Genomic DNA, 27054 nt, shown 5'->3' with positions numbered 1-27054 from the left:
TAATAATATAAAAAAAAAATCAAAAAAATCAAAAAAATCAAAAAAAAATCAACAATAATCTTTTCTAATACACACACACAAGGCCTGAAGTTTCAATTACATAAACCCCGGTGCTCAACTGGTACTTATTTTATCAACCCCCAAAAGGCAGAAAGGCAAAGTTGACCATGGTGTAATTAGAACCCAGAACATAAGAACCTAGATAAAATGCCGCTAAGCATTTTGCCCAAGGTGCTAGTGATTCTACTAACTCACCACCTTATCAATAATTAAAATAAAGGTGTCAAATCTTAGCACAAGGCCAGTAATTTTGAGTGAGTGGAGTAAGTCGATTACATTGACCCCCAATGCACAACTGGTACTTATTTTATCATCTCTGAAAGGATAAAAGGCTAAGTCAATCTCAGCGGAATTTGAAAGACGGGCAAAATGTTGCTAAGCATTTTGTTCAGCATGCTAATGCTTCAGCCAGCCTGCCACCTTGATAACAACAATAATAATGATGATTAAAGGCAACAAAAAATAAAGTGAACTCCATTTGTAAGTAGATTTAGATTTATAATAACAAAAAAATAAAAACATTAAACAACAACAGGAAGAATAAAAAAAAAAGAATGTTAGCGATAGACATGTCATAAATATAATTACATTCCTTTCAATGAAAAAGGATATTACCCTCCCCCAATATATAATATATATATATGTATATACTTTATTTATGGGTTATGGCTACCATTGGTTTTATGTCACAGAAATCCATTAACAATTATCAAGCCTGCCATATGAGAACATCAGTGTTCAAACACCAATATTGTCATATGGCAGGCTTGATAATTGTTAATGGATTTCTCTCTTAACATGAAACCAATGGTAGCCTTAATCCATAAATAAAGAATTTTTATCCACCAATGCAGTGTTGAGCATTCACTGTTCGATATCAACATATATATGTATATATAAAACTAAAAGAAAGTGGAGATAACTGGAAGTATTAACTGAGCAGATGTAACAGATAGTAGTAGTAGTAGTATTGTAGTTTCATTTTGTCTTTTTTTTTCAGTCTTTCTTTTCTTTTGGTGGTTAAAAAAAGAAAAAAAAACAACTATCAGTGTCGAGCAACAAAAGTGAAAAAACAAAGAAAAACTCAGGATCTGTCTACAAGCTTGTTTTCAAAGATATCCAATAAGCGTTTTATCTCCTTTCTATGAGACAACAAGTCAAGGAATACAGTATAACAGTTTGGAAAGAAAGAAAAAATTTTTTTTTTGGAACAGTGGATCTTGAAGCATACAAAGCTATATACAATAGCATGTAAATCAGTGGTCTCAACTGGGGCCCAAATAAGATTTTCGTGTTAAAATTTATGTACAATAAATTGGTTACACTTCAACAATACACAAAATATTTTGATTTTTTTATACACTCTTTTTGTTTCAGTCATTTGACAGTGGCCATGCTAGAGCACCGCCTTTAGTCGAGCAAATCGACCCCAGGACTTATTCTTTGGAAGCATAGTACTTATTCTATCGGTCTCTTTTGCCGAACCACTAAGTTACGGGGACGTAAACACACCAGCATTGGTTGTCAAGCGATGTTGGGAGGACAAACGCACACTTACATATATATACATATATACGACAGGCTTCTTTCAGTTTCCGTCTACCAAATCCACTCACAAGGTTTTGGCTCGAGGCTATAGTAGAAGACACTTGCCTAAGGTGCCACGCAGTGGGACTGAACCCGGGACCATGTGGTTGGTAAGCAAGCTACTTACCACACAGCCACTCCTATTCATTATAATATTGTTCTTACTTGTTTCAGTCATTTGACTGCAGCCATGCTGAGCACTGCTCTAAAGGAATTTTTAGTCAAAGAAATCAACCCCAGGACTTATTGTTTGTAAGCCTAGTACTTATTCTATCAGCCCTGTTTGCTGAACTGCTAAATTACAGGGACGTAAACACACCAGCATTGGTTGTCAAGTGGTGATAGTGGAGGGGTAGGGCAAACACAGACACACACATAAGTGTATATATACAGTAAGAGACACTTGCCCAAGGTGCCACATGGTGGGACTGAACCCAGAACCATGTGGTTGGGAAGCAAGCTTCTTACCGCACAGCCATGCCTGCACCGATTTAATGATCAAAATGCAGGAAGATTTTTTTAATACACAGTTACTGGCTACGGAGGTCCAGAGAGCAAAGAAGGAATCAAAAGGGTCCAAAATTGAAAAATGGTCGAGAACATCATCAACATTATCATCATCATTTAGCGTCTGCTTTCCATGCTAGCATGGGCTGGACGGTTCAACTGGGGTCTGGGAAGCCAGAAGGCTGCACCAGGCCCAGTCTGATCTGGCAATGTTTCTATGGCTGGATGCCCTTCCTAACGCCAACCACTCAGTGAGTGTAGTGGGTGCTTTTTAGGTGCCAGATGGGGCTGGCAAACGGCCATGGTCAGATGGTGCTTTTTACGTGCCACAGGCATGGGGGCCAGGCGAGGTGGCAATGGCCACAATCGGATGGTGCTTTTTATGTGCCACCGGCACAGAGACCACAGATTTAAATATTGGGCTGAGAAACTCTTTTGGATAGAAAAAGTCAAAGGCTGTCTGTGGGTCATGAACCCACGTCTCCTCAGATTTCTCAACCCAATATTTACAGGTGATTACATTCCTTTCAATGAAAAAGGATATTACCCTCCCCCAATATATAATATATATATATGTATATACTTTATTTATGGGTTATGGCTACCATTGGTTTTATGTCACAGAAATCCATTAACAATTATCAAGCCTGCCATATGAGAACATCAGTGTCCAAACACCAATGTTGCCATATGGCAGGCTTGATAATTAAGGGATTTCTCTCTTAACATGAAACCAATGGTAGCTTGAAATCCACTCTTCCAAAAAAGAATTATTTTACATTTTCTCAAAAGTTTATAAAATTGTTATGACATCAACAGTATAAAATACATATACATAACATATTTTTCCCCATTTATCTTTAAAATCCCAAGTAACTCAGATATAGTTGTGGTTTAGCACCAAGTTAAGTCAAGTCAGCCCTTAGTAAACAGAGCCAAGAGCAACTCTCTCTCTCTCATACCTTTTCTCATTTCGTATAATTGTCAACAACACAAGACACTGTGCACTCAATATTGGCCAACTTACTTCGACCACTGGTCTATCCAAGGCAAAACTTTACAGAAACTAAAATTGTAGTAAGGTGTGATATGAAGGTGCTTTGACTGCTATTTCTAGCAGATAGCCAGTCATATGCAAACTGTAGCCTAGAGGACTTTCACTAAGGTATGCCTAATAAAAAATTACCTTGAATTTTTTTACTAGTGTGCCCACCTAGGTTGAACCACGTTCCATGTGACCTGTTTCTAGAAAAACGGTTGCTAGCACCTCTTCAAGAAGTTTACTGACTCACTACAGTGTTTTGTGTCTATGTGAGTGGGGAGTTTCATAACCTGTTGGATATTTGGAATTTGACTACAGATTTTTTTGGTCTAATTTTTTTAGCGGTTTCAGCCATTAGACTGCAACCGTGCAGGTGTACCACCTTTAACAAATCGACCCTAGCACTTATTCTTTTAAGTCTGGTATTTATTCTAGTCATCCCTCTTGCTGTACCTCTAAGTTTACGGGGATGTAAACAAACCAACGCTGGCTTTCCAGTGGGCTTCCATACAATTTTCACCCAACAAATTCATTTATAAGGCATTATTTGGCTCAGGGCTATAATAGCAGACACTTGCCCAAGGATCTGCACAGTGGGACTGAACTCAGAACCATATGGTTGCAAAGCAAACTTCATAACCACAGAGCCATACCTGTACATATTTTGTCTAAGTATTTATTGTAAGTTAGCCTGAAGGAGTCTATTCTTTGCAAGCTAAAGGAGTCAGTCATTAACAATATGGTGCTCAGAGGTGTGATATGGTAGAAACAGTACAATGCTAATCTTATAATAATAATAATAAAAATAATAATGAAATTATTGTATACAGTGCTCAGGTGCACCACAACTTGTCAGAAAGTGCATATAAAGTATGTGAAGTAATGTAAAAATGTCTGGAAAGTGAACAATGTACGAGTCAGATACATGCTTGTATGTGTATGGAGGGGAGAAAATCAGGTGTAGTGTTGTCGAATCTCAGAAAGCATGGAAGTTTTGAAGGATGCAGTGCTCCGACAACTAACAACTGATGCCGGCAGTTTGTTCCATGCTTCAGCAACTCTCAGCATGAAAAAATGTTTCCTAAAGTCATGGGAGCTGTGTTGTTTTCTGACTTTGTAAATATGTCCACAGGTGTTAGGCGGGTGGAGTTAGAAAAGGTGCTCAGAGTTATTGTTTGTAAGATGGTTGATAATTTTATGGGTGTCCTAATGAAATCTAGTCTATAAAGGATCAGGCATAGACTATGTCAACCCAAAGGCTTTGTACCAAATAATAAATTGTATAGAGCACAAACCGTCTCCTGAGGTGGACTGAGCATTCATAGCACCTAGCTACATACGACAAAGTTAGCTGAGCTTTTATTGAGCTTATTGAAAGTTATGTACCTTTGACATTAAACAACACAACCCAGTACCAGTGATGAGATGTAAACCACATACTTTTTTTTTAACCATAAGCTATTTACTCAACAAAATGCAACAGTAATATGCATACATGTGTGTGGTGTGTGAGTTGTGTGTGTGTTGTGAGTCTGTCTGTCTGTCCCAACATATATGTAAATGTTTCAGATTAGTTTGAAGGATACATTTGATTTGCCAGTTGGTAAATTGGAGTCATTGATTTGCCTAGTTCTTCACACTTTGCCATTAGTGCATACATTGACTGCAAAAGAGAAAAAAAAATCCAACATTAAAAAATGACTTTAAAAAAAAAAAGAATTAAAAAAATACCAAATGAAACCTGAAATAAGTGAAGCATATAACTCACAGAAGTCAGAAAGTATCTACCAATAAGTGCTCAATGCTATTGACATCATAAGGTAGAGTGAAAAGAAGTTATGACATAAATGACTCAGCCAAGAGCATTAGCAAAGCCAATGAAATACATACAACTTGGTACTGAACATGGAATGAAGATACCATTCTTCAGGAGTTACTGCTTACACTACATATTTAGCTCGACTGTTTAGCATTTAAACCGCTGATATCCAGTCCATATATCCTACTAGTTTTATGTTCAAACCAGCAGATCCAGCTTCTTATACCTACCCTACAATGTCATTCTAAAAAGAAACAATGACATTTACAGCTCAAATCCAAATGAAATGATCTTTTTCTATTACTCTTTTACTCGTTTCAGTCATTTGACTGCGGCCATGCTGGAGCACCGCCTTTAATCGAGCAACTCGACCCCGGGACTTATTCTTTGTAAGCCCAGTACTTATTCTATCGGTCTCTTTTGCCGAACCGCTAAGTGACGGGGACATAAACACACCAGCATCGGTCGTCAAGCAATGCTAGGGGGACAAACACAGACACATACATATATATATACATATATACGACAGGCTTCTTTCAGTTTCCGTCTACCAAATCCACTCACAAGGCTTTGGTCGCCCCGGGGCTATAGCAGAAGACACTTGCCCAAGATGCCACGCAGTGGGACTGAACCCGGAACCATGTGGTTGGTTAGCAAGCTACTTACCACACAGCCACTCCTGCACCTATTGTGTAATTTGTGTTTATGATGAGCATATTTAAAAACCCGATCTTTGATATAAACTTCAAAGCAAGTTTTCCCAGAAATCCTGACCTTTATCTCATCTTTCTAGCATGTCTGCGGTGACATTTCCATCCCCTCCTCCCTATTTTTTTTTCCTAAATTTCTTCCGATTCCTACGTTTGCAATAGAGGAGATTACAATTTTACCCACAAAATACTTTCTCAATATTTTAATTTTCTTCCCTTCCACACCAAATTCATTTTTCACCTTTTTCAAAATTTTTATTCTTGGTAATACATGGAGAAAAAACAAAGTACGAATTTATGAAAGCTGGTAGGTGATGGGTGGGTGAGGTGGAGGAAGGGGCATTTAGTGTTTCTTTAAGAAAAATTAAACTATAAAAATGTATATACACACACACACACATATATATATATATATATATATATATATATACCGTATTTGACGGCATATAGGACGCACTTTTTTCCAAAAAATTTGGCTCAAAAAAAATCGCCCTGCGTCTAATATGCGAAGTCAAGACCCTCCCGTAGGCTAATCTTCTCTCAGACGGTCACTAACCTAGCTTACGATAAGTATTTCTACCTACGCTAACGCCTTAATGATATTTTCCGTACTCATGCATCATTATTTTATTGCTAGTATTATTATTATTATTACCAGTATTATTACTTTAAAATACAAATTATTGTAAAAATGAAAGCAATCTCGCGTAAATTGTTAGGCTGCGATCCATGACATATTTACTAATATCAGCTGATCGGAATCCTAACTCTTTAATACACTTAAAACTTTTTTTCCTGAATTTGACCTGCTGAAATGAGGGTGCGTCTAATATGACAGTGCGTCTAATATGCCGTCAAATACGGTATATGCTTGTTATATTTTGGAATGGTCATTTTGCCAGTTTAGCCAATAAAAACACACGCACTATATATTTGGTGTTACTTTGCTTCAGTGTTATTTATTTTTTATATTAATCTTAATCTTATTTCGGCCAGAGTTCTTTCGTCACACTCCTGTGACCACATCAGTGGTCCTTTGTTTTCTTCTTTCTTATTTGTGTCTCTCCTTACTAACTGTCAGCCATTTTGTATTTCTATATAACACTGAAGCAAAGTAACACCAAATATGTCGTGCGTGTGTTTTTATTGGCTAAACTGGCAAAATGACCATTCCGAAATATAACAATATCTGTTTCAACACACGACTTCACATAAAAAATCTTGCACAACAAATATATAAACGTATATATATGTTTCCCAGATATGTAATCTATGTGGGTAACAAAAAAAAAAAATTCGAAAAAAAGTTACAAATTAAGAAATTGCGGTGGGGATAGGGAGAAATGTAAATATTGAAAATGTGATTTCTGGACAAAATCATACTAACCCCCTTTTATATGATGAAACAATACATAGTACTTTCATGCAAATTATACCCTTGCCCTTCACTATTAAACAAGCAATAACTTCCATTAAGTATATATCAGCTGTGCCAATTCTGCCCATAAGAAAGGAGCAAATAATAGAATGTTCTTGTAGGTCATAACACCCGGGCAAGTATGCTAGTATGTATATATACATATATATACTGCCTATGCCAGTGCTGCATAACCAGCCCATGCGAAGAGCTGTTGAGGCAAGTGAAATTGTTGTTGTGGCCGATGACAGTACTGCCTGATTGGCACCCATGCCAGTGGCATGTTAAAGGCACCATTTGAGCGTGATCGTTGCCAGTGCCAACTGACTAGCTCCTGTGTCTGTGGCATGTAAAAAGCACCATTTGAGCGTGATTGTTGCCAGTGTCGCCTGAAGGGCTCCTGTGCCGGTGACATGTAAAAAGCACCATTTGAGCGTGGTTGATGCCAGTACCACCCGACTGGCCCTCATGCCGGTGGCATGTAAAAGGCACCCACTACACTCTCAAAGTGGTTGGCGTTAGGAAGGGTATCCAGCTGTAGAAATTTTGCCAGATCAGATTGGAGCCTGGTGCAGCCTTCTGGCTTGCCAGCCCTCAGTCAAACCATCCAACCCATGCCAGCATGGAAAGCAGATGTTAAATGATGATGATGATATAATATATATATAACTATATATATATATATATATATATATCAAAGTAGCAAAGCAAATAGGATAATGTAAACACAAGGGAAAAAAACTATGGCTTGGTCTTGGAATGCTTTTGATCCAGGCCTAAAAACAATGAATTTAAAATGATTAAAAACCCAGCAAAAACTCACTTTGATACTTGCATCAACTGCATCACAGGTGCTATCAACAGATTTTTTATAAGCATCCAAACACCCTGAGGTCAAGGCAGACATCTACAAGTGATAGAAAAAGAGAAGAGTAAACATAAAATCCTGTTTAATGTTTTTTTTGATTTTTAAAATTTTGGTTATGATAAAGAGTTAATGAATCCCGTCTGGGTCACAAGAGTCCACAAAACCTAGCACACACCTCTAGTTTCTATAGTTTTAAGCAAATGGAAAGCCACTTCAATCCGGATTTCTTTTTCTGTTTTTTAGTCAGGAGGTGAGAAAATATTCTCGAGCCAGAGACCGGCCTGAATTTTCACAACAGGTTGACTTTGCTAAAGGCAAGCATGGTGGTGGTGGCGGTATTGAATTGAAAAATGGATTAAGCCTAGCACCCAAGTAGGCCATGGAGGGATTTGAATTCAGAATGCAAGGCATCCTATCCAATACACCACCTTGGACTGATACTTTTTCTTCTTAATCAAACTGGTGGCTGTGTGGTTTAGCAGTTTGCTTCCCAACCACATGGTTACAGGTTCAGTCCCACTGCATGGCACCATGGGTAAGTGTCTATCATTATAGCTTCAGGCTGATAAAAGCTTTGTGAGTAGATTTATTAGACAGAAACTGAAAGAAGCTAGCCATATATATATATATTGTGTGCCGGTGGCATGTAAAAAGCACCCACTACACTCATGGAGTGGTTGGCGTTAGGAAGGGCATCCAGCTGTAGAAACACTTCCAGATCAGACTGGGCCTGGTGCAGCCTTCTGGCTTCCCAGACCCCAGTTGCACCGTCCAACCCATGCCAGCATGGAAAGTAGACGCTAAACGATGATGATGATGATGATATATATATATATATATATGTCATACATACATACATACAGGTATGTGAGAGTGACTGCTTCTTGTCGTGATATCACGTGACTGTTGTAAATGAGTGTCACTGTCATACACACGGTGTCATTCATTTCCAATACTGTGAAAAACATACATGGCCAAGGTGAAATATTACCTTGCTTGGAAACAAGTGAGGGTTGGTGATAGGAAAGGCATCTAGCAGTAAAAAATCTGCCTCAATAAACTCTATCTGACCCAAGTAAGCATGGAAAAGGGGACGTTAAAATAATAATAATAATGATGATGATGATGATGAAAAGAAAAGCTGATCTTAGTAGAGTTTGAACTTTGAGCATAGGGAGTCAGAACAAGCATCATGAAACATTCTGTCCAATGTTTTATTGATTTTGTTAATCTATTATCTGTTAGGGTTCAAGGTTATTACAGATGGGATTGTCCATAGGAATAATTGAACAAAAGCTACTTGAAGTCAATAAATCTCCAAAGATACAATTCTTGACAGTAGAGAGGACATGAGCAGACAATTTCTTGATTTTTTGTCTATTGGCAAATTAATTTGGTGATTCTATCTTTAATACTTCCACTGTTGCATTCAAACAGGAAATCGAAAAGTAAGATATACACTTGATTATACATATGTGGCTGTTTGCTTTCAGAAAGTAACCTGTACACCTTATGGTCACAACTAAGGTCAACATGAAGATGTTACAAACTGAGCATTAGATGTGTGAACTGAAGAATGTATTTGGTTTTTTAAAAAAAGGTCTGTGTGGTAAGTAGCTTGCTTACCAACCACATAGTTCCGGGTTCAGTCCCACTGCGTGGCACCTTGGGCAAGTGTCTTCTACTATAGCCTCGGGCCAACCAAAGCCTTGTGAGTGGATTTGGTAGATGGAAACTGAAAGAAGCCCGTCATATATATATATATATATGTGTGTGTGTGTGTGTGTTTGTGTGTCTGTATTTGTCTCCCCAACATCGCTTGACAACTGATGCTGGTGTGTTTACGTCCCCGTTACTTAGCAGTTCGGCAAAAGAGACCGATAGGATAAGTACTATGCTTACAAAGAATAAGTCCTGGGGTCGATTTGCTCGACTAAAAAAGGCGGTGCTCCAGCATGGCCGCAGTCAAATGACTGAAACAAGTAAAAGAGAAAGGCAGAAGTAATGTGTATGAGAGAGAGAAGGGGGTGGAGAGAGAAAGAGCATACACAAAAGGGGAATCTGAGTAAACTTAGTAATGGTTTGCCTCTGTAAATAATATGTACAAAGAGTTTACAAAACAAATTATTTTGTTTTGAGGAAGTGTAACATCCTGAGCCTTCTATTTCAAAAAGTCCTGTCTGATACACTAACCAAAAGTTCAGATTAAATGTCAACTGCAGTGATGTACCAAATATGGGAGGGTCTGTAAAATGTCATTAGCATGCCCTCCAATTACTTACTAATTAAAGGAAAAAATAGTCTCATTGAAGAGAATGCTGAATGAAAAAAAGACAACAAAAAACCATTTTGATTTAAAAGGATGCAAGTAGTTGTAACAAATATTGAGGACTGACAGCTTGTTTATTTATCATCGAGCAAAAATCAAAATCGATCAACATGAATGGAAATTGTAGCTGTGATACCAGTGCTGGTGGCACATAATAGAACCATCCGAACGTGGCCGTTGCCAGCACCGCCCTGACTGGCCTCCGTGTCGGTGGCACGTAAAAAGCACCATCCGATCGTGGCCGTTGCCAGCCTCGCCTGGCCTCCGTTACGGTGGCACGTAAAAAACACCATCCGATCGTGGCTGTTTGCCAGCCTCGCCTGGCCTCTGTGCCGGTGGCACGTAAAAAGCACCCACTACACTCATGGAGTGGTTGGCGTTAGGAAGGGCATCCAGCCGTAGAAACATTGCCAGATCAGACTGGGCCTGGTGCAGCCTTCTGGCTTCCCAGACCCCCAGTTGAACCGTCCAACCCATGCTAGCATGAAAAGCGGATGCTAAACGATGATGATGATGATGATTTGGGCAAAGATTAAATTTCACATGCCATCGTTAACCAAGCCTTTGGCAAAAAATACCAACTGTTCTAAGAATGTTATCCTCAACAGATTAGCATCATCCTACAGAACAGTATTTCTCAACCATTTTTTTTTGTCTATGGGTCACTTTGATTCCTACTTTACTCAACTGAACCTCTATAGTTATTCGATGTTTAAATAAAATCCAATTACATTTTAAAATATATTATTATTAGGAATTGTATAAAAAAATTTGTGAAATATTTTGTGTATTGCATGTATTATAGATTATGACCATTTGGTTTTCCTCCAGTAACCATCAAGGGCTGCTGACAGCTTACATATACAAGATTTTGGTGTAGGGTGCCACTCTGTAACAGATGAAAGTCCTTTTCAGTGAAGTGAACTGGAGCAACATGAAATGAAGTGTCTTGCTGAAGGACATATCATGCCACCTAGTCAGGAAACTGAAACCATCACTTTGCAATTAGAAGTGCAACAACCGAACCATCAGGCCATGTGTCATCACAATTTTTACGAGACATTGCAATAAAGTAACAGTCCTCATTATACGGAATTATGTTCAAGTGTGGTGCTTACCTTATGAAGATTAGATTTGAGGCTAGACATCATGTGGTCCAAACGGTCAGCCACCTGTTTGGCTTGAGTCTCAAGATCCATTAAGGCATGGGGGTCAACAGGAGGGATGTCGTCAGGGCTCTGTGGCACCAAGCTGCTGGGTGACTGAGACACGCCTGAGTAGGATGTTCTCGAGACAGAGTAGGCTGAATTTGTGCTGGAGATGCTACCAAAGCTCTGGACACTGGATGTCCGGGTGTGTAGGCTGCTGGAATCTGCATTGGAGAGAGGAAAAGAAAAAAAGTAAATTAAGGATATACACAGATTCTATTGCACTTCTTTTATTAGTTAATTTTCTTAAAATTTAACTAATTAAGTAATTGATTGTTTGATTAATCATTTGGTCAATCAGGCAGACAGTTGGGTTTGGCAAAGACCTTTCATCGCCATTCAGAACAGCTGACCTGGAGTAGAGAGGGTATGTCATTGATGACATCAAGAATGGCAAAGACAGAACTTTGGCCAACCTAGTTGATTGATTGATTGACTGAATGGTTGATCAATCAATCAATTAGTTAATTGGTTCAATGCTAATGCATTAAATTAAAGATAGTGAATCAGTTTGAAAGGCACAAAACTAAAATAAAATATATAAAGAAAACATTAAAAGTAGAGATTAATCAAAAATGTGATAAAGGATCAGGATTACATAAAACTGATTTCCATTTGTAACAGACAGACTACATTCTTAATGTTTTTAAAACAAGACCATGAAATTGTTCTCCTAAACTACAATTTTAATATTTATCAGCAGTAAGGATTGTTGGTGTGCTGGGCAAAATGCCTAGTGGCATTTCATTTCTCTTTGTGTCCTGAGTTCAAATTCCACTGAAGTTGCCTTACATCCTTTCAGGGTCGATAAAATAAGTACCAGTTGAACACCGGGGTCAATGTTATCAACGTATCCCCTCCCCAGAAATTGCTGGCCTTGTGCCAAAATTTGAAATCAATATTTATCAGCAGTTGACTTTGCCTTTCATCCCTTCAGAGTTGAAATATTAAGTACCAGTTGTGTACTTGGGTTGATCTAATGGACAGCCCCCCCTCCCAAAAAATTTCAGGCCTTGTGCCTAGAGTAGAAAAAATATTTATCAGCAGTAAATGCCAAAATACAACAGTTCTTGATTAACCAAGTAAGCAGAGTAAGAATGAATCCCACTGCTGTTGCAGAAACCCTTGTAAAAGATAATATATTAGCAATATCTTCTTTCTATTTCACTCAGCTTTTAGTTCATTCTTTTGTTCTACATCTGTTTTTCCATAATAACATAAGTTGGACAGTGATGTTATTTAAGGCACGAGTTTATGACTAGATGCTCTTCCTGCTGCCAACCCTTACCTGTTTTTCAAGAGGTTTTCAAAATCAGAGTGATTGGTTATAATATCTATACCAAATATCAACATCATTACTGTTTCTAAGCATGGAATACCAATGTTCATGTACACACACAAGAAAAGGTATTAAAAAAAAGGCTATATATATTATATATATATATATATATATATATGCACTATAGATTTACAATTGTTTCACTCTGGGAAAACATACTGTATTAACTTCATAATGCAATCATGGCTTTACAAAGTCAATTGGTGATGGACTTCAACTTTGGATCTTGCATTAGGATTATCTGGAGTCATATTCCAATTAAAAAACTTTTTATTAGCCTGGTGTAGTTGTATTAGCAGAGAGCTTAAGAAATGCTTTGCCCAGATTGATAACCCCTAAGAAATGATATATATATGATGGGATTCCTGCAGTTTCTGTCAACTAAATTTCCTCACAAGGCATGGGTCAGTTACACAGAAGGCCTAAACTCAAAAGCTCATGGTTATAAAACAAGCTTCTTATCCATGTTGTGCAATGCCTGTACAATTAGTCTTTGTAAAAGATAACCATTTAATACATCAATGAAATCTTTATATTTCACCTGATACACCCCTGTTATTAGAAGCTCTTTTAAAAGGCATTGATATGAATGAAATCCATTTTCCATTCTGCCTACAACTCCAAGTTTTCAGTAGCCTTTGTAAAATATAGCGCTATAAAATAGCAATGATATCTTTCTACTTCCCTTGCTACCCTAGTTTACAGATCCTTGTCAAAGACATTAAATATCATACATGATAGGGTGATGATGTACAAGCAGAACAATGGATGACTTTGCAGTATCTAATTACGTTGCTTTAAACTCTGGGAGACAGTAAAGAAAATCCATCCATCCCTCTTCATATCTAGCTATTCCTGTGAGAGCTATGGGCAAGTGGTGGTGGGGACAGAGTTCTCAGACATGTCATCATCATTGTTCGACCGTGGTTGAGACAATGGAATTTACCATGCTACGCCAGACTTCACGGTCCATCATAGCATTACGGAGGTCCTGTTGCTGGATGCCTGTATCCCTGGAGATTACATCAGGGTAGGAGAGTGTGCACCCTCTGGTATTGCGAGTAGATGGCTTCCAGACATGTGCTTCAGAAGGTTCTATCAGAAGCAAGTATCTGAAAATGCTATCATCATCATCGTTTAACGTCCGTTTTCCGCGCTAGCACGGGTTGGACCATAGCTCTGGTTATGACAAAGAAAGTACAAGTAATTAATTGTGGTTGATATAACCATTTTCTCTCCCTCCAATTAGATGTCTTGAACAAAATGCCTATTGTCCACTTTTTTCTATTTACAGCTTTGTGAGTTTCTTTTCCATAGATACTAATACTCTATGTCCAAATTTATCAGCATTATGGACTGAAGTGGAAATAGTGAGGAAATCACCCCTACTTCTATGATATAAAATTGTTTTAAGCGTTCATATTTAAATTTAAAATTTCCATCATAAGTTTATGTAAGAATCTTTTGTTAGGTTGCCAACAACAACAACAGGTCTCATAGCAGTTTTCTGATTGATTAAAGCAGAATCATAAGGACAGAGTTTTAAAGCCAGGACCCTTTCCTGTTGCCAATCCCTTTAGTTACGTATCATGACCTGAAGGGATACAGTGTATTTCTGCTAAAACTGGGATGCACAGTTATGTTACACTTCAAACAATGGACAAGATTAGTTTATTAAATCCCTCCAACTCCAAATTCTTGATTATTCTCAATACGAATTAAATCTTACAGACTGTATTTTATTAAAAATATAGACACGAAAAAACTAAATGGATAAGTCTAATGATTTTCAAAATTAATATCATGGTTTATAATAAGACTTGCCCACCACAACAGAACAGATATCTGAAAACCAAGGTGCCATGTAAAAAGCATTGGTGTAGGTGCAGGTGGCATGTAAAAAACCCTGGTGCTGGTGCCATGTAAAAAACACTGGCAATAGTGTGACATAAAAAGCACTCAGTACACTCTGTAAAGCAGTTGCCATTGGGAAGGGTATCTAGCAGTATAAACAAAACCAAAACAGACTATGGAACCTGGTGCCGGCCTGGCATTGCAAGTCTCTGTCAAGCTGTTCAACCCATGCCAGCATGGAAAACAGACATTAAATGATGATGATGATGATGACGAATAGGGTGGTAAGCTGGCAGAATTGTTAGTACACTGGATAAAATAAATGCTTAGTGACATTCAGTCCATCCTTATGTTGCAAGTTCAAATTCTGCTGAGGTCAACTTTGCCTTTCATCCTTTCAGAGTCAATAAAATAAGTACCAGTCAAGCACTGGGATTGATGTAATCGACTAGCCCCCTCCCACAAAATTTCAGGCCCTGTGTCTATAGTAAAAAGGAATATTTTGGTTTATAATGTTAACCCTTTCACATGATAAACTAGCCATATCAGGCCCAAATATTCTACATGTTTTATAGCTTAAACTGACCAAATTCGGCCTCTCACACTTACCATAAAATGTCATTCTAAATATATGCCAGCACATCATCGAAATCTCAAAGCTACAATATAATGCAGGATTAATTCAAACCAATTTGAATCAATGAGCATCGTGCTTGGCAGTCTAAATCTGAATGCTAAAAGGTTAAATCTGCAGACATACAATAGGCGTAGGAGTGGCTGTGTGGTAAGTAGCTTGTTTACCAACCACATGGTTCCGGGTTCAGTCCCACTGCGTGGTACGTTGGGCAAGTGTCTTCTACTATAGCCTCGGGCCGACCAAAGCTTTGTGAGTGGATTTGGTAGACGGAAACTGAAAGAAGCCCGTCGTATATATGTATATATATATATATATATGTGTGTGTGTGTGTGTTTGTGTGTCTATGTTTGTCCCCCTAGCATTGCTTGACAACCGATGCTGGTGTGTTTACGTTCCCGTCACTTAGCGGTTCGGCAAAAGAGACCGATAGAATAAGTACTGGGCTTACAAAAGAATAAGTCCCGGGGTCGAGCTGCTCGATTAAAAAGGCGCTGCTCCAGCATGACTGCAGTCAAATGACTAAAACAAGTAAAAGAGTATACACATACATACACAGATGGACCTTGAGATAGTTTTGATGAACGAAGAGTCTAACTGTTTGAGCTACAGATGTGCTTATTCGTTATGCAACAGCATAAATGACTGTGTATTCCACAGACATTTGTATTCGAGGTAACCCTCAGGTAGAATCAGTGAAACAGCTGGCTATTTGAATTACAGGTAAAATTCATCTGATCGGCTTCACAGATTCCATCTACACAATTATAGTCAAGGCTTGGAGTGGTCGAAAGGTGTGATAGAAGATACTAACCCAAGGTACCACACAGTAAGATTAAACCTGGAATCTTGTGACTGGGAAGTGAATTTCTTAACCCCCCACCAGCCATATATATTATTATTATTATTATTATCACCCGGTGGCATGTAAAAAGCACCATCCGACTGTGGCCGTTGCCAACGCCGCCCCAACTGGCTTCCGTGCCGGTGGCACGTAAAAAGTACCATTCGATCGTAGCCGTTGCCAGCCTTGCCTGGCCCCCATGCCGGTGGCATGTAAAAAGCACCGTCCGTGGCTGTTTGCCAGCCCCATCTGGCACCTGTGCCGGTGGCACGTAAAAAGCACCCACTACACTCACGGAGTGGTTGGCGTTAGGAAGGGCATCCAGCTGTAGAAACATTGCCAGATCAGACTGGGCCTGGTGCAGCCTTCTGGCTTCCCAGACCCCAGTTGAACTGTCCAACCCATGCTAGCATGGAAAGCGGACGCTAAATGATGATGATGATGATCATCATCATTGTGGCTTTAATGCCAACTTTTCCAAGCTTGACTGGGTTAGGCAGGAGTACATTGAGGCAGAGCTTTCTAAGGCTAGATGCCCTTCCTGATGCCAACCACACCTGTTTCCAAGTGAAGGTCTTTTAAAAAAACAAACAACCTGGACATGGTTATGTAGAGAAGTGGAAACAGACAAGGCATGACCGAGCCTTTTGTTTATAATCAGTGAGCACATGTGAAGATGAGAGGAAATACGAACTTACATAAACACACACACACACATATATAGCCACATGCCATTGCCACCCCCAGCACCACGGTGAGGAGAACGGTTGGGCTTTGGAGGGGGATATACATATATATATATGTGTGTGTGGTGTGTGTGTGTGTGTGTGTTTATGTAAGTTCGTATTTCCTCTCATCTTCTCATCAAGCGTAGATTGGCATATTTCGGTCATATTATGCGGAGAGAATCCCTGGAGAAGGACATCATGCTCGGAATGGTCAGTGGCAAGAGAGGAAGAGGTCGACCAAGAACCCACTGGCTTGACACCATCAGGAGTGATACCAGAATGGACATGGCCAGTCTGAAGGAAGTGGCCCAGGATAGAACTGACTGGAGGACACTGATCCAACGAGTGACCGAGAGTCGACTTCGACTGAGCGGATAGAGAGAGAGATATATGTATATATATACATATTATGGCTGCCCCCTCGTTATCGAGTATGGCCATTGCATGAAGCTTGACTGTTACTGGTGCTGTGATCGAATGTGACTTTTTAGCCCAGCTAAAGATCTACAATGTCTTGTACAAAATTGGCAACTAAAACCTTTACTGGTAATAGCCGGCTGTAGTTGTAACTGGGTTTCATGTACCTTTGCATGTTGTTTAAGTCCTCCTTCCGAATTACACCACCACCAGTGGCCAGGTTGTCAGTCATCTGTCTCGTTTTATGACTACGAAGATGACTCATGAGTCCAGCTTTACTGATGCAGGGTCTTGCACAGACATTGCATGTCAGAATCAAAGGAAGATCCTTCCCTTCTGGAAGTGTAACAGCAATGCCCTTCCTGACATCCCTCCTTACTTTCTCATGTGCAACTCGATACAGGTGCAGGCATGGCTGTGTGGTTAGGAAGTGTGCTTCCCCACTGCATAATTTCAGTTTCAAATGTACTGCATGGTACCTTGAGCAAGTGTCTTCTAAAGCCTTGGAGAAACCAAACCCTTGAGTAGATTTGGTAGACAGAAGTTTAAAGAAACTGGTCGTGTGTGTGTGTGTATGTGCAAGCATGTATGAATGACTGGATGGATGGATGGACAGACAGACAGTTATATATGTGTGTGTGTTTGTGTATCTATGAATTGATATTTTGTGATGGCTGTAAACGAGTGCCACTGTTATATCAGCAGTGTCATTTTATTTCCAATTTTCTGCAAAAAAAAAAAAAAAACTTGGGGAAATATTACCTTGCTTGGAAATGGGTAAGGATTGGCAACAGGAACGGAATCCAACCACAGAAAATCTGCTTCAACAAACTCCATCCAACCCAAGCAAGTATGGAAACAATAATGATGATTAGATATATATATAGTAGAATAAGAAATGGAAAGTCTTTGGTACAGTATTATATATTTGAAAGAATCAATAGAAATGGGTTTTCTGATAATTTTTCCCACTTTAATAATTAGATGTTTATAAGTTCATTTAATTATCGAAGTGGAAAAATTTCTATTCATTTTTTCAAATACACACACATACGTATATATATATATATACGGGTGTGTGTGATTGTGTATAGAAGAATATATTAATAAAAGGAATTCCAACCTTGTCTGATTTTCACGTTTTATTTACAATCTTATAATGATATAATATAAGATAATATAATAGAATAAAATAAAATAGTAGAATGTTAAATGTTCATTCTGATTGAACTAGTACTTTCATGCATTAAATTATGCAATCTTCAGGTTCATGTAGTAGTGGTGACAGTCATGCTTCACAATTTTTGACCGTCAAAATTTTATCTTATATTATATCATTATAAGATTGTAAATAAAACGTGAAAATCAGACAAGGTTGGAAATCCTTTTATTAATAGAATATAATATATATATATATATATATAATCATCATCGTTTAACGTCCGTTCTCCATGCTAGCATGGGTTGGACGGTTCGACCGGGGATCTGGGAAGTCAGAAGGCTGCACCAGGCTCCGGTCTTATCTGGCAATGTTTCTACAGCTGGATGCCCTTCCTAACGCCAACCACTCCGTGAGTGTAGTGGATGCTTTTTACGTGCCACCTGCACTGGAGCCAGGCGAGGCTGGAGGTGGCACGTAAAAAGCATCCACTACACTCACGGAGTGGTTGGCGTTAGGAAGGGCACACACACACACACTTTAACTGTGGATTGATAGATGGCTGTACTTAAAGAGCAGCAGCAATTAAGAATGCAGCCATGTGAGCTATTGGAGAATCGCAACTACTACCACTTATGCTACAACTACCATGCAGCCTCATGGCAAAGAAATTACAGAAGTGACATTATTTCATGATTGCAGATACACCTGATATCTTGATCACCACAAAGACCATTCCTGAGACTCAGGAGTCCCACTGCAGGTGAAGACAGCTGTGCAATAAAGCTTTCTAATGGTGTTGGGAAGTGGAGTGAGGGAGAGGGGGGTGCACATTTCCTAATGACACTATCTTCACAGTCAAGGAGATAGATTCAGTAGCAAGAGGGAGCCACGATGACAGTAGGAAGCAGCTGGAAATGTAGTCTGTTCAGAACTGCTCCAACCCTTTAGCATTCAGCTGACTGTGAAATGTAATGAGTATTCATTGACGCATTATTTTGTAGCTTTGAAAATTCAATGATGTGGTTGTGTATTTTTAGAATGATACTGTGTGGTGGAAGCACTCCGTTGGTTACGACGACGAGGGTTCCGGTTGATCCGATCAACGGAACAGCCTGCTCGTGAATTTAATGTGTAAGTGGCTGAGCACTCCACAGACTCGTGTACCCTTAACGTAGTTCTCGGGGATATTCAGCGTGACACAGAGAGTGACAAGGCCGGCCCTTTGAAATACAGGTACAACAGAAACAGGAAGTAAGAGTGAGAGAAAGTTGTGGTGAAAGAGTACAGCAAGGATCACCACCATCCCTGCCGGAGCCTCATGGAGCTTTAGGTGTTTTCGCTCAATAAACACTCACAACGCCCGGTCTGGGAATCGAAACCGCGATCCTACGACCGCGAGTCCGCTGCCCTAACCACTGGGCCATTGCACCTCCACTATTGATACTGTAGGGTAGGTGCAAGAGGCCACATCTGGTTAATTTGAATATCATAAACAGACCACCCACACACCCATCCCCACGTCCAGACCACCAGCCCTCTTTCACACGCACATACATACTCTCTTATACATACACACGCACCTTCGTATTGGAAGTCACTTGACCGTTATCTCCCCTACTGTCCTTCTCACGTCTGACCACTGTCCGAAGTCAGGACATCATGATAGATCGTTAGCTCCTACACGCATTTTTTTCTCTCCTTGTTTTTTTCTGTGTATCTTTCTGTCGAAGAGCGTAGGCTCGAAACGTAAAAGACTTTTTCTATTTCTACTCCAGAGCGCTATACTAATACATTTGTTTGCTTGTACTCCACCTGCCTTCGTCTTTTGTTTATTTTCGTAAACTTTCCTGTAGAATATATTGACAGGATATGGTTATAGTTTAAATGCTAAAGGGCCTAAAGTTGATCACGAAAGCTTATTTTTCTCTCAAAGTCTATTTCCTTTGCCATGGACATACCTGTAGTAATGTATATAGGTTACCTCCACCACAGCTAAGGAACCTTATCCCCACCCTCTGTGATGTGCTAACAAGAATTAGAGGTCAATCACTTCCAAAGTAGTCTCACAGCTTGCTGTTTTATCAACTGGAGTATTTCTTAGTTCCTACGGAAGGGCATCCATCTGTAGAAACACTGCCAGATCAGACTGGGCCTGGCGCAGCCTTCTAGCTTTCCAGACCCCAGTTGAACCGTCCAACCCATGCTAGCATGGAAAACGGACGTTAAACGATGATGATGATGATGATGATATGCATATTGCTACAGTATATGTTGGATTCATCTGTTGTTTTGATAGATTTTGTTTTTGTCTTGCTACATTTCTAGCAACCCTCCTCCTTTTTTCGAAGGTGGGGATACTAGTTTAGTCATAAAAGACTAAATAATAAGTTGTGCTGAAATACATCTAACCAGAAACACTCAGACTAATCTGACACACATATATATTGTGTTTGAGTGAGTAAACACACATATACACATAAATACATTGTGTGTGTGTGTGTATATATATCATTACCATTATCACTATTTAATACCTATGTTCCATGCTGGAATGAGTTGGGTGATTAAAGAGGATCTGACTGCACTCTGCACCATTGTCTTTGACGTAGTTTCCTTGGTTGGATGCCCTTCCGGGATGCTTTTTTTTTTCTGTGCCACTAGCACTTGTGAGGCCACCATGCAAGGAGAAGATGCTTTACGCTAGGAGATCAGGGGGCTACAGTATGGGGGAAAGGACAGGACCAGAGCAGAAATGGATTCTTGCTGTAGAGGATCTAAATGGTTACTCACATTTTAGAGTAAAGGAGGCGAGCTGGCAGAAACGTTAGCACGCCGGGCGAAATGCTTAGCGGTATTTCGTCTGCCGCTATGTTCTGAGTTCAAATTCCGCCGAGGTCGACTTTGCCTTTCATCCTTTCAGGGTCGATAAATTAAGTACCAGTTACGCACTGGGGTCAATGAAATCAACTTAATACCTATGTCTGTCCTTGTTTGTCTCCTCTGTGTTTAGCCCCTTGTGGGTAATAAAGAAATAGGTTACTCACATTTTAGAAGGTGGAGGTGATTGGGGATGGAGTGAAGATTAGATAAAAAATAATGGTGTTGAAGTTCCTGGGTGGATCCTGAAGTTAAGGGGTGAGTAAAAGTGTACACACATGCACGCACACACACACACACCTGTCCAGCTATAGTACAGAAGCAATTTTCTTGTACTATGTAGGCATGTAATTAAGTGCATGTATACATACACACCACACACATGTATAAATATTCTTGGGAAGCACAAGAGACAAACCCAGACATATTTTTGCTTTATTTAACATGCAGATTTCTATTCTATTTATCTAGTTTAATCCTCTACACACATTTAATTTCTAAAACAAGTTGATGTAAGAAGATACTATGAGAAATAGTGCTCCCACTGTTGATAGTGAAAGTACAGTATAGTTGAAATGTAATTTGTTAGTAACCAAAGTTCAAATCCGGCCCCATGGAGAAGAATGGATTTCAATTGGTTGATTTACATTAGATGCACTAGTTGTTCATTTGTTTAATGTTTTTCCATGCTAGAATAGGTTGGACAGGGACTTAAATGTGGCAGGATTTTATGGCTGGATGCTTTTCCTGTTGCTAATATTTACCCGTTTTTCAGTTAAAGGATTTCTTTTATTTCACATGTCTTTGAAAGCACACGGTGACCAGTTGAGTTCTAAAGTTAACAAGGAATGTCAGCATCATTGTAATTTCACTCAGGTGGTGACAAGTGAAGCCATGCAATATTAGCATTCATGCACATTTGCACACACACATATGATACATACACATGACAAGCTTCCTATAGTTTCCACCTACCAAATTCACCTACAAAGCACTGGTTAGCTAGGGTGCTATAGGGTATAGAACATTGAAACAACAAATTACTACTGTATGGTTTTTACACCTGGATGTCTTGGAATAGAGGGTTGTCTCTGTTATGTACGTAAGCAGGATGGAGTATACTGCACAGTTGGATACGAGATGAACTTCAGGGTGTAATTAGTGAAGAGAACTTCTTGTCCTAAATTAATAGTTTTTGAGCAGATATACTAGATGGGCTTTATATACTAGAAACCAACAATAGCAGCCAAATAGTATGTTAAATGGACTGTGTAAATTTTTACCACGCCATCAGCACTTGAGAGGCTGTCCATGTTTGACTAAAAATTTTCATCTATTCTATACAGTCTTTATTGTTACCACACAGTGGAAATTTTTGTATTTGCATGTTAAACTTCATGGGGAGAGAGCCTTCCTGATGGCTGAGAAGCTAATACAACCCCATGATGTTTAAAAAGTTTTGCTATCAAAGATGTTCACAGTTATATACGTTTTCTTGGTGAAGAGCCACAGTTTTTCAATGTTCTTCGTCCTTCATACCAATAACATTAATGATGGCGCTCATGCATATTTGTAAAATAATGGTGTCAGAAGATCATCATCATCATCGCTTAACACCTGCTTTCCATGCTAGCATGGGTCGGACGATTTGACTGAGGTCTGGTGGACCAAATGGCTGCACCAGACTCCAATCTGATCTGGCAGAGTTTCTACAGCTGGATGCCCTTCCTAATGCCAACCACTCCGAGAGTGTAGTGGGTGCTTTTACGTGCCGCCAGCACAAGGGCCAGCCAGGCGGTACTGGTAACAGCCACGGTTATATATACCAATTTAAATTTAGTGCATATATAGATAAAGAAGATTGAAAGTTAACAACCAGGAACATCATCATCATCGTTTAACGTCCGTTCTCCATGCTAGCATGGGTTGGACGGTTCAACTGGGGTCTGGGAAGCCAGGGGGCTGCACCAGGCTCCAGTCTGATCTGGCAGTGTTTCTACAGCTGGATGCCCTTCCTAAAGCCAACCACTCCACGAGTGTAGTGGGTGCTTTTTACATGCCACCGGCACAGGTGCCAGGGGAGTCTGGCAGTGGCCACAATCGGTTGGTGCTTTTAACGTCCCACCGGCACAGAGGCCAGTCAAGGCGGCGCTACAATTTATTGAAAATGTGATCTCACACACACACAAGTACACAAACAGAATAAAAAAATAATTTCCAGACTATAAATGTTTGAAGAATGGCAGACAAGTCATGACTGTGTGGTTGAGAGGTTTGCTTTGCAACCCCCTGGTTTCAGGTTCAGTCCTGTAGCACAACACTTTGGGGAAGTGTGTTCTACTATAGCTCAGGCTGACTAAAGCTTCTGATTGGAGTTGGTAGATCAAAACTGAAAGAAGCCGGTCATATATATATACACATGTTTGAATGTGTGGGCACCTGTGCTTGCCTGGATATGTTTACACTTTTATTTTGTGCCTTGTAGATATAGTAAGAGATCCCGTACTTGAAAAGCAGCAAAAGGGTTAGCAACAGGAAGGGCATCTGGCTGTAAAACATGTCTTGATAAAATATTTGTCAAACCCATGTCAGCATGAAAAAATGGATGTAAAACATAAATTGAAATAAATGAGTCTACTCAAAATAACTTCCTCTATTCTTGCTTTCAAGCATAACCATAACATAAGTTCATTTCTGTGACAACTGTACGGTTAAAGTATCTTGGCTCAGGGTAGATGACTTATGTGCTGCTTCTTACTGTGGGAGTTCTTTTTTCTTTGTTTTCTCACTGGTAATGAAAAACCTGTCATAAGTCATAGGCACTGCCTTTCTTTTGATTATTGTAATTTCTGGCATACAAGTCGAATTTTTCAGACCAAAATTTACAACCAAAAAAGGAGGACATTGGAGGACCAAATTCTGCATGTTGAATGCAACAGAATTTGGAAAGATAGTGATGATGTTTAAACATTTACACTACATGCTTACACTGTATGCTACATATACTAAATGTCCTACTGAGGGCTGGAAGATTTGGGTTGTCTGCAAGCAGTCAGTAATGTCACTTCCACATCCATAGTGAGTCTAGGACATCTATCCCCCATGGACAATTAAAACTTCTTAATATATTGGAGAGGGGGTAATTAACCAAGGGGGTAGCGGTTGTTAGGGGAATTGTCCTGATACTTCCATAGTATGATCATCACATGATCTACAATACATAATATAAACACTGGCACACACATTCATATACACATACATACACAATCTTATGTATGATAGGCTTTGCACAGGTTACTCTCTACCAAATTCACTTACAAGGTATAGGTCAGCCTGGAGTTACAGTTGAAGACACTTGCTTAAAGAGCTGCTCAACAGAACTGAATCCAAAATCACATAGTGGGGAAGTAAACTTTTTAAACATGCAGCTATGACGGAACTTATGTGTGCATGTGTGTCCCCATTACCCTGCTTGGAAACAGGTGAGAGTTGGCAACTAAAAGAGCACTTGGCTGTAGAAAATCTGTTTCAATGAACTCTGCCTAATCCATGCAAGCATGGAAAACTGGACATTAAAACGAAGATTGATGCATGTGTGTGTGTGTGTGTGCATATATATATGCACACACACACAGTGAATCCAATATATATATGCACACACACACACACAGTGAATCCAATATCACATTATCTAATGTGTCTTAGTTTTCTAAGATGGTAGGGTGTGATTAGAGGGTGCTATGAGTTAGTAAGCTCATGTTTCATTAAATCATCATCATCATCGTTTAGCGTCTGCTTTCCATGCTAGCATGGGTTGGACGGTTCAACTGGGGTCTGGGAAGCCAGAAGGCTGCACCAGGCCGAGTCTGATCTGGCAATGTTTCTACGGCTGGATGCCCTTCCTAACGCCAACCACTCCGTGAGTGTAGTGGGTGCTTTTTACGTGCCACCAGCACAATAATCTATACAATTATTATGATAGGTAGAATGTGAAAAATGTGACACTAAATGAAATGTTGCAATGAAACATGAAAAAAAAAAAAAAAAAAAAAAAATCAAAATAATTAGGGGGTTTTCTTCCCCAAACCATCTTGTATATTACCTGCCATTGAGAGGGAGCTGCTCCTTTTAATTTTTTCCACCAAATTGTCAGCGATAAACTCAATCATATCTCCTTTTTGTACAATGGTGCCATGAGGTAAGCTACGTGAGAGATCACTATCAGCGGAACTAAGTGCATCCAATGAAGGGTCTTCAACAGAACAGTGCCGCTTCTTACGCTCACTGTTCTGAATGGGTACAGGAAGGGATAAAGAATGGGGGTCAAGTTTCTGCTGGAAATCTAATTTACAAGCTTTTAATAACTCCACATTTGAAATACCGTTGCCAATCTGTTCACTGAGCTTATCATCAAGATGGGTCCGGGCAACAGACACAAGGTTATCGTTTTCTTCAAGACCATGCATATCATGCTGATCAATGCTCATATCTATGCATTGTAAGCCATGGTTCAAGTTCATGTTAATCTCATGCTGCAAGAGTGCATCCTTGTTTCGCTGATGCAGTTCTTGCAGTTCGGAGGGAGCCATGTGTAAGTCAGCATCCCTTAGGCTCCCAAATGTCCCACTGTCAGGAGAGTGCTGGAAGATTGGGTTTGTCTCCATGGTAATTGGTTGCAAGCAGTCACTGGCATCACTCCCGCAGGATACAGCATCCATGGTATGATCATCACACGATCCACAACTACTGGAGCGGGTGTCTCCAACAGAATCGCGGTTGCTGCTGTGGTGCTCCTCTGAATGACCTTCAGACAGCCTTCAAACAATATAAAAAATAAAAAAACATTCATTAATTATAAGCAAATATCAACACAAAAATATCTTGAAAACATTTAACAGACGTAATATTTGTGATATTAAATATGCTGATAAATTCATAGAAACTTTTGGAATTAACTAAAACCAGATTTCAACAAAAAGATAATGTTAGTCCAGGTAGGGCTAAGTTTAAATAAATTAGCAGTTATTTTAGGGTAGCTCAATTTAGATGGTTTGACTTCTAGGTGATTAACAAATTGAAATTTGTATCTTAATTAGTCATGAAGTTATATGATTATGCTATTCTCAAAAGGCATTATCAGTTTAAGTGACACAAAATAGTTCCAACATGTTTTACAAGAAGCTTGCCTCTCTACTCTGACATTTACTACATAAATCGACAGCAACCATCATCATTATTGTTGTCATTGCTTGGGCCAGATGGTATTTATTGAGGCAGATTTTCTATGGTTGGATACCATTCCTGTCATCATCCTTCACTTGTTTCCAAGCAAAGTAATATAACACCATAGAAGATAGGAAACAAACACTATAACTTATATGACAGTGATGCTGAACTTTGCTTTTTATCCTCTCAAAGCTGATAAAAATCCAAAGCAGTGGACTGGCAGGATTGTTAGATGGCAAACAAAGAATTCTTGGGGTATCTGATCCAGCTCTTTGGATTCTGAAAGCTATTTCTGTAGTCACACTTGCCAAGTTTATCAGCCCAAGTTGGCAATCTTTCCCCTTAGATAAATATTGATAACATGGAGAGGGGCAACTTGCAGGCATGTGAAAGTCTAAGTTTCCTTCAAAAAAATCCTATCCTGGC

The 27054-nt window shown here is 39.4% G+C and overlaps 1 protein-coding gene across 1 annotated transcript in view; it reads right to left on the bottom strand.

Annotated features, from left to right (window-relative positions):
* Positions 1–537: 537 nt before the first annotated feature.
* The window catches only part of LOC115212096, a 33897-nt gene continuing 7380 nt past the window's right edge, over positions 538–27054 (bottom strand). Inside the window, exons 2-6 of the mRNA XM_029780936.2 lie at positions 25505–26217; positions 11458–11711; positions 7966–8049; positions 4783–4859; positions 538–1202 (exon numbers count right to left, since the gene is read on the bottom strand). Coding sequence (XP_029636796.1) covers positions 1145–1202; positions 4783–4859; positions 7966–8049; positions 11458–11711; positions 25505–26217 — 1186 coding nt within the window. The 3' untranslated portion in view covers positions 538–1144. The remainder of the gene's footprint in view (positions 1203–4782; positions 4860–7965; positions 8050–11457; positions 11712–25504; positions 26218–27054) is intronic.

This window comes from Octopus sinensis, linkage group LG5 (assembly GCF_006345805.1).
Source record: "Octopus sinensis linkage group LG5, ASM634580v1, whole genome shotgun sequence".
Classification (NCBI taxonomy): Eukaryota; Metazoa; Mollusca; class Cephalopoda; order Octopoda; family Octopodidae; genus Octopus; species Octopus sinensis.
Note: the sequence above shows the minus strand (reverse complement) of the source record. Positions and strands in the feature narration are given on the sequence as shown.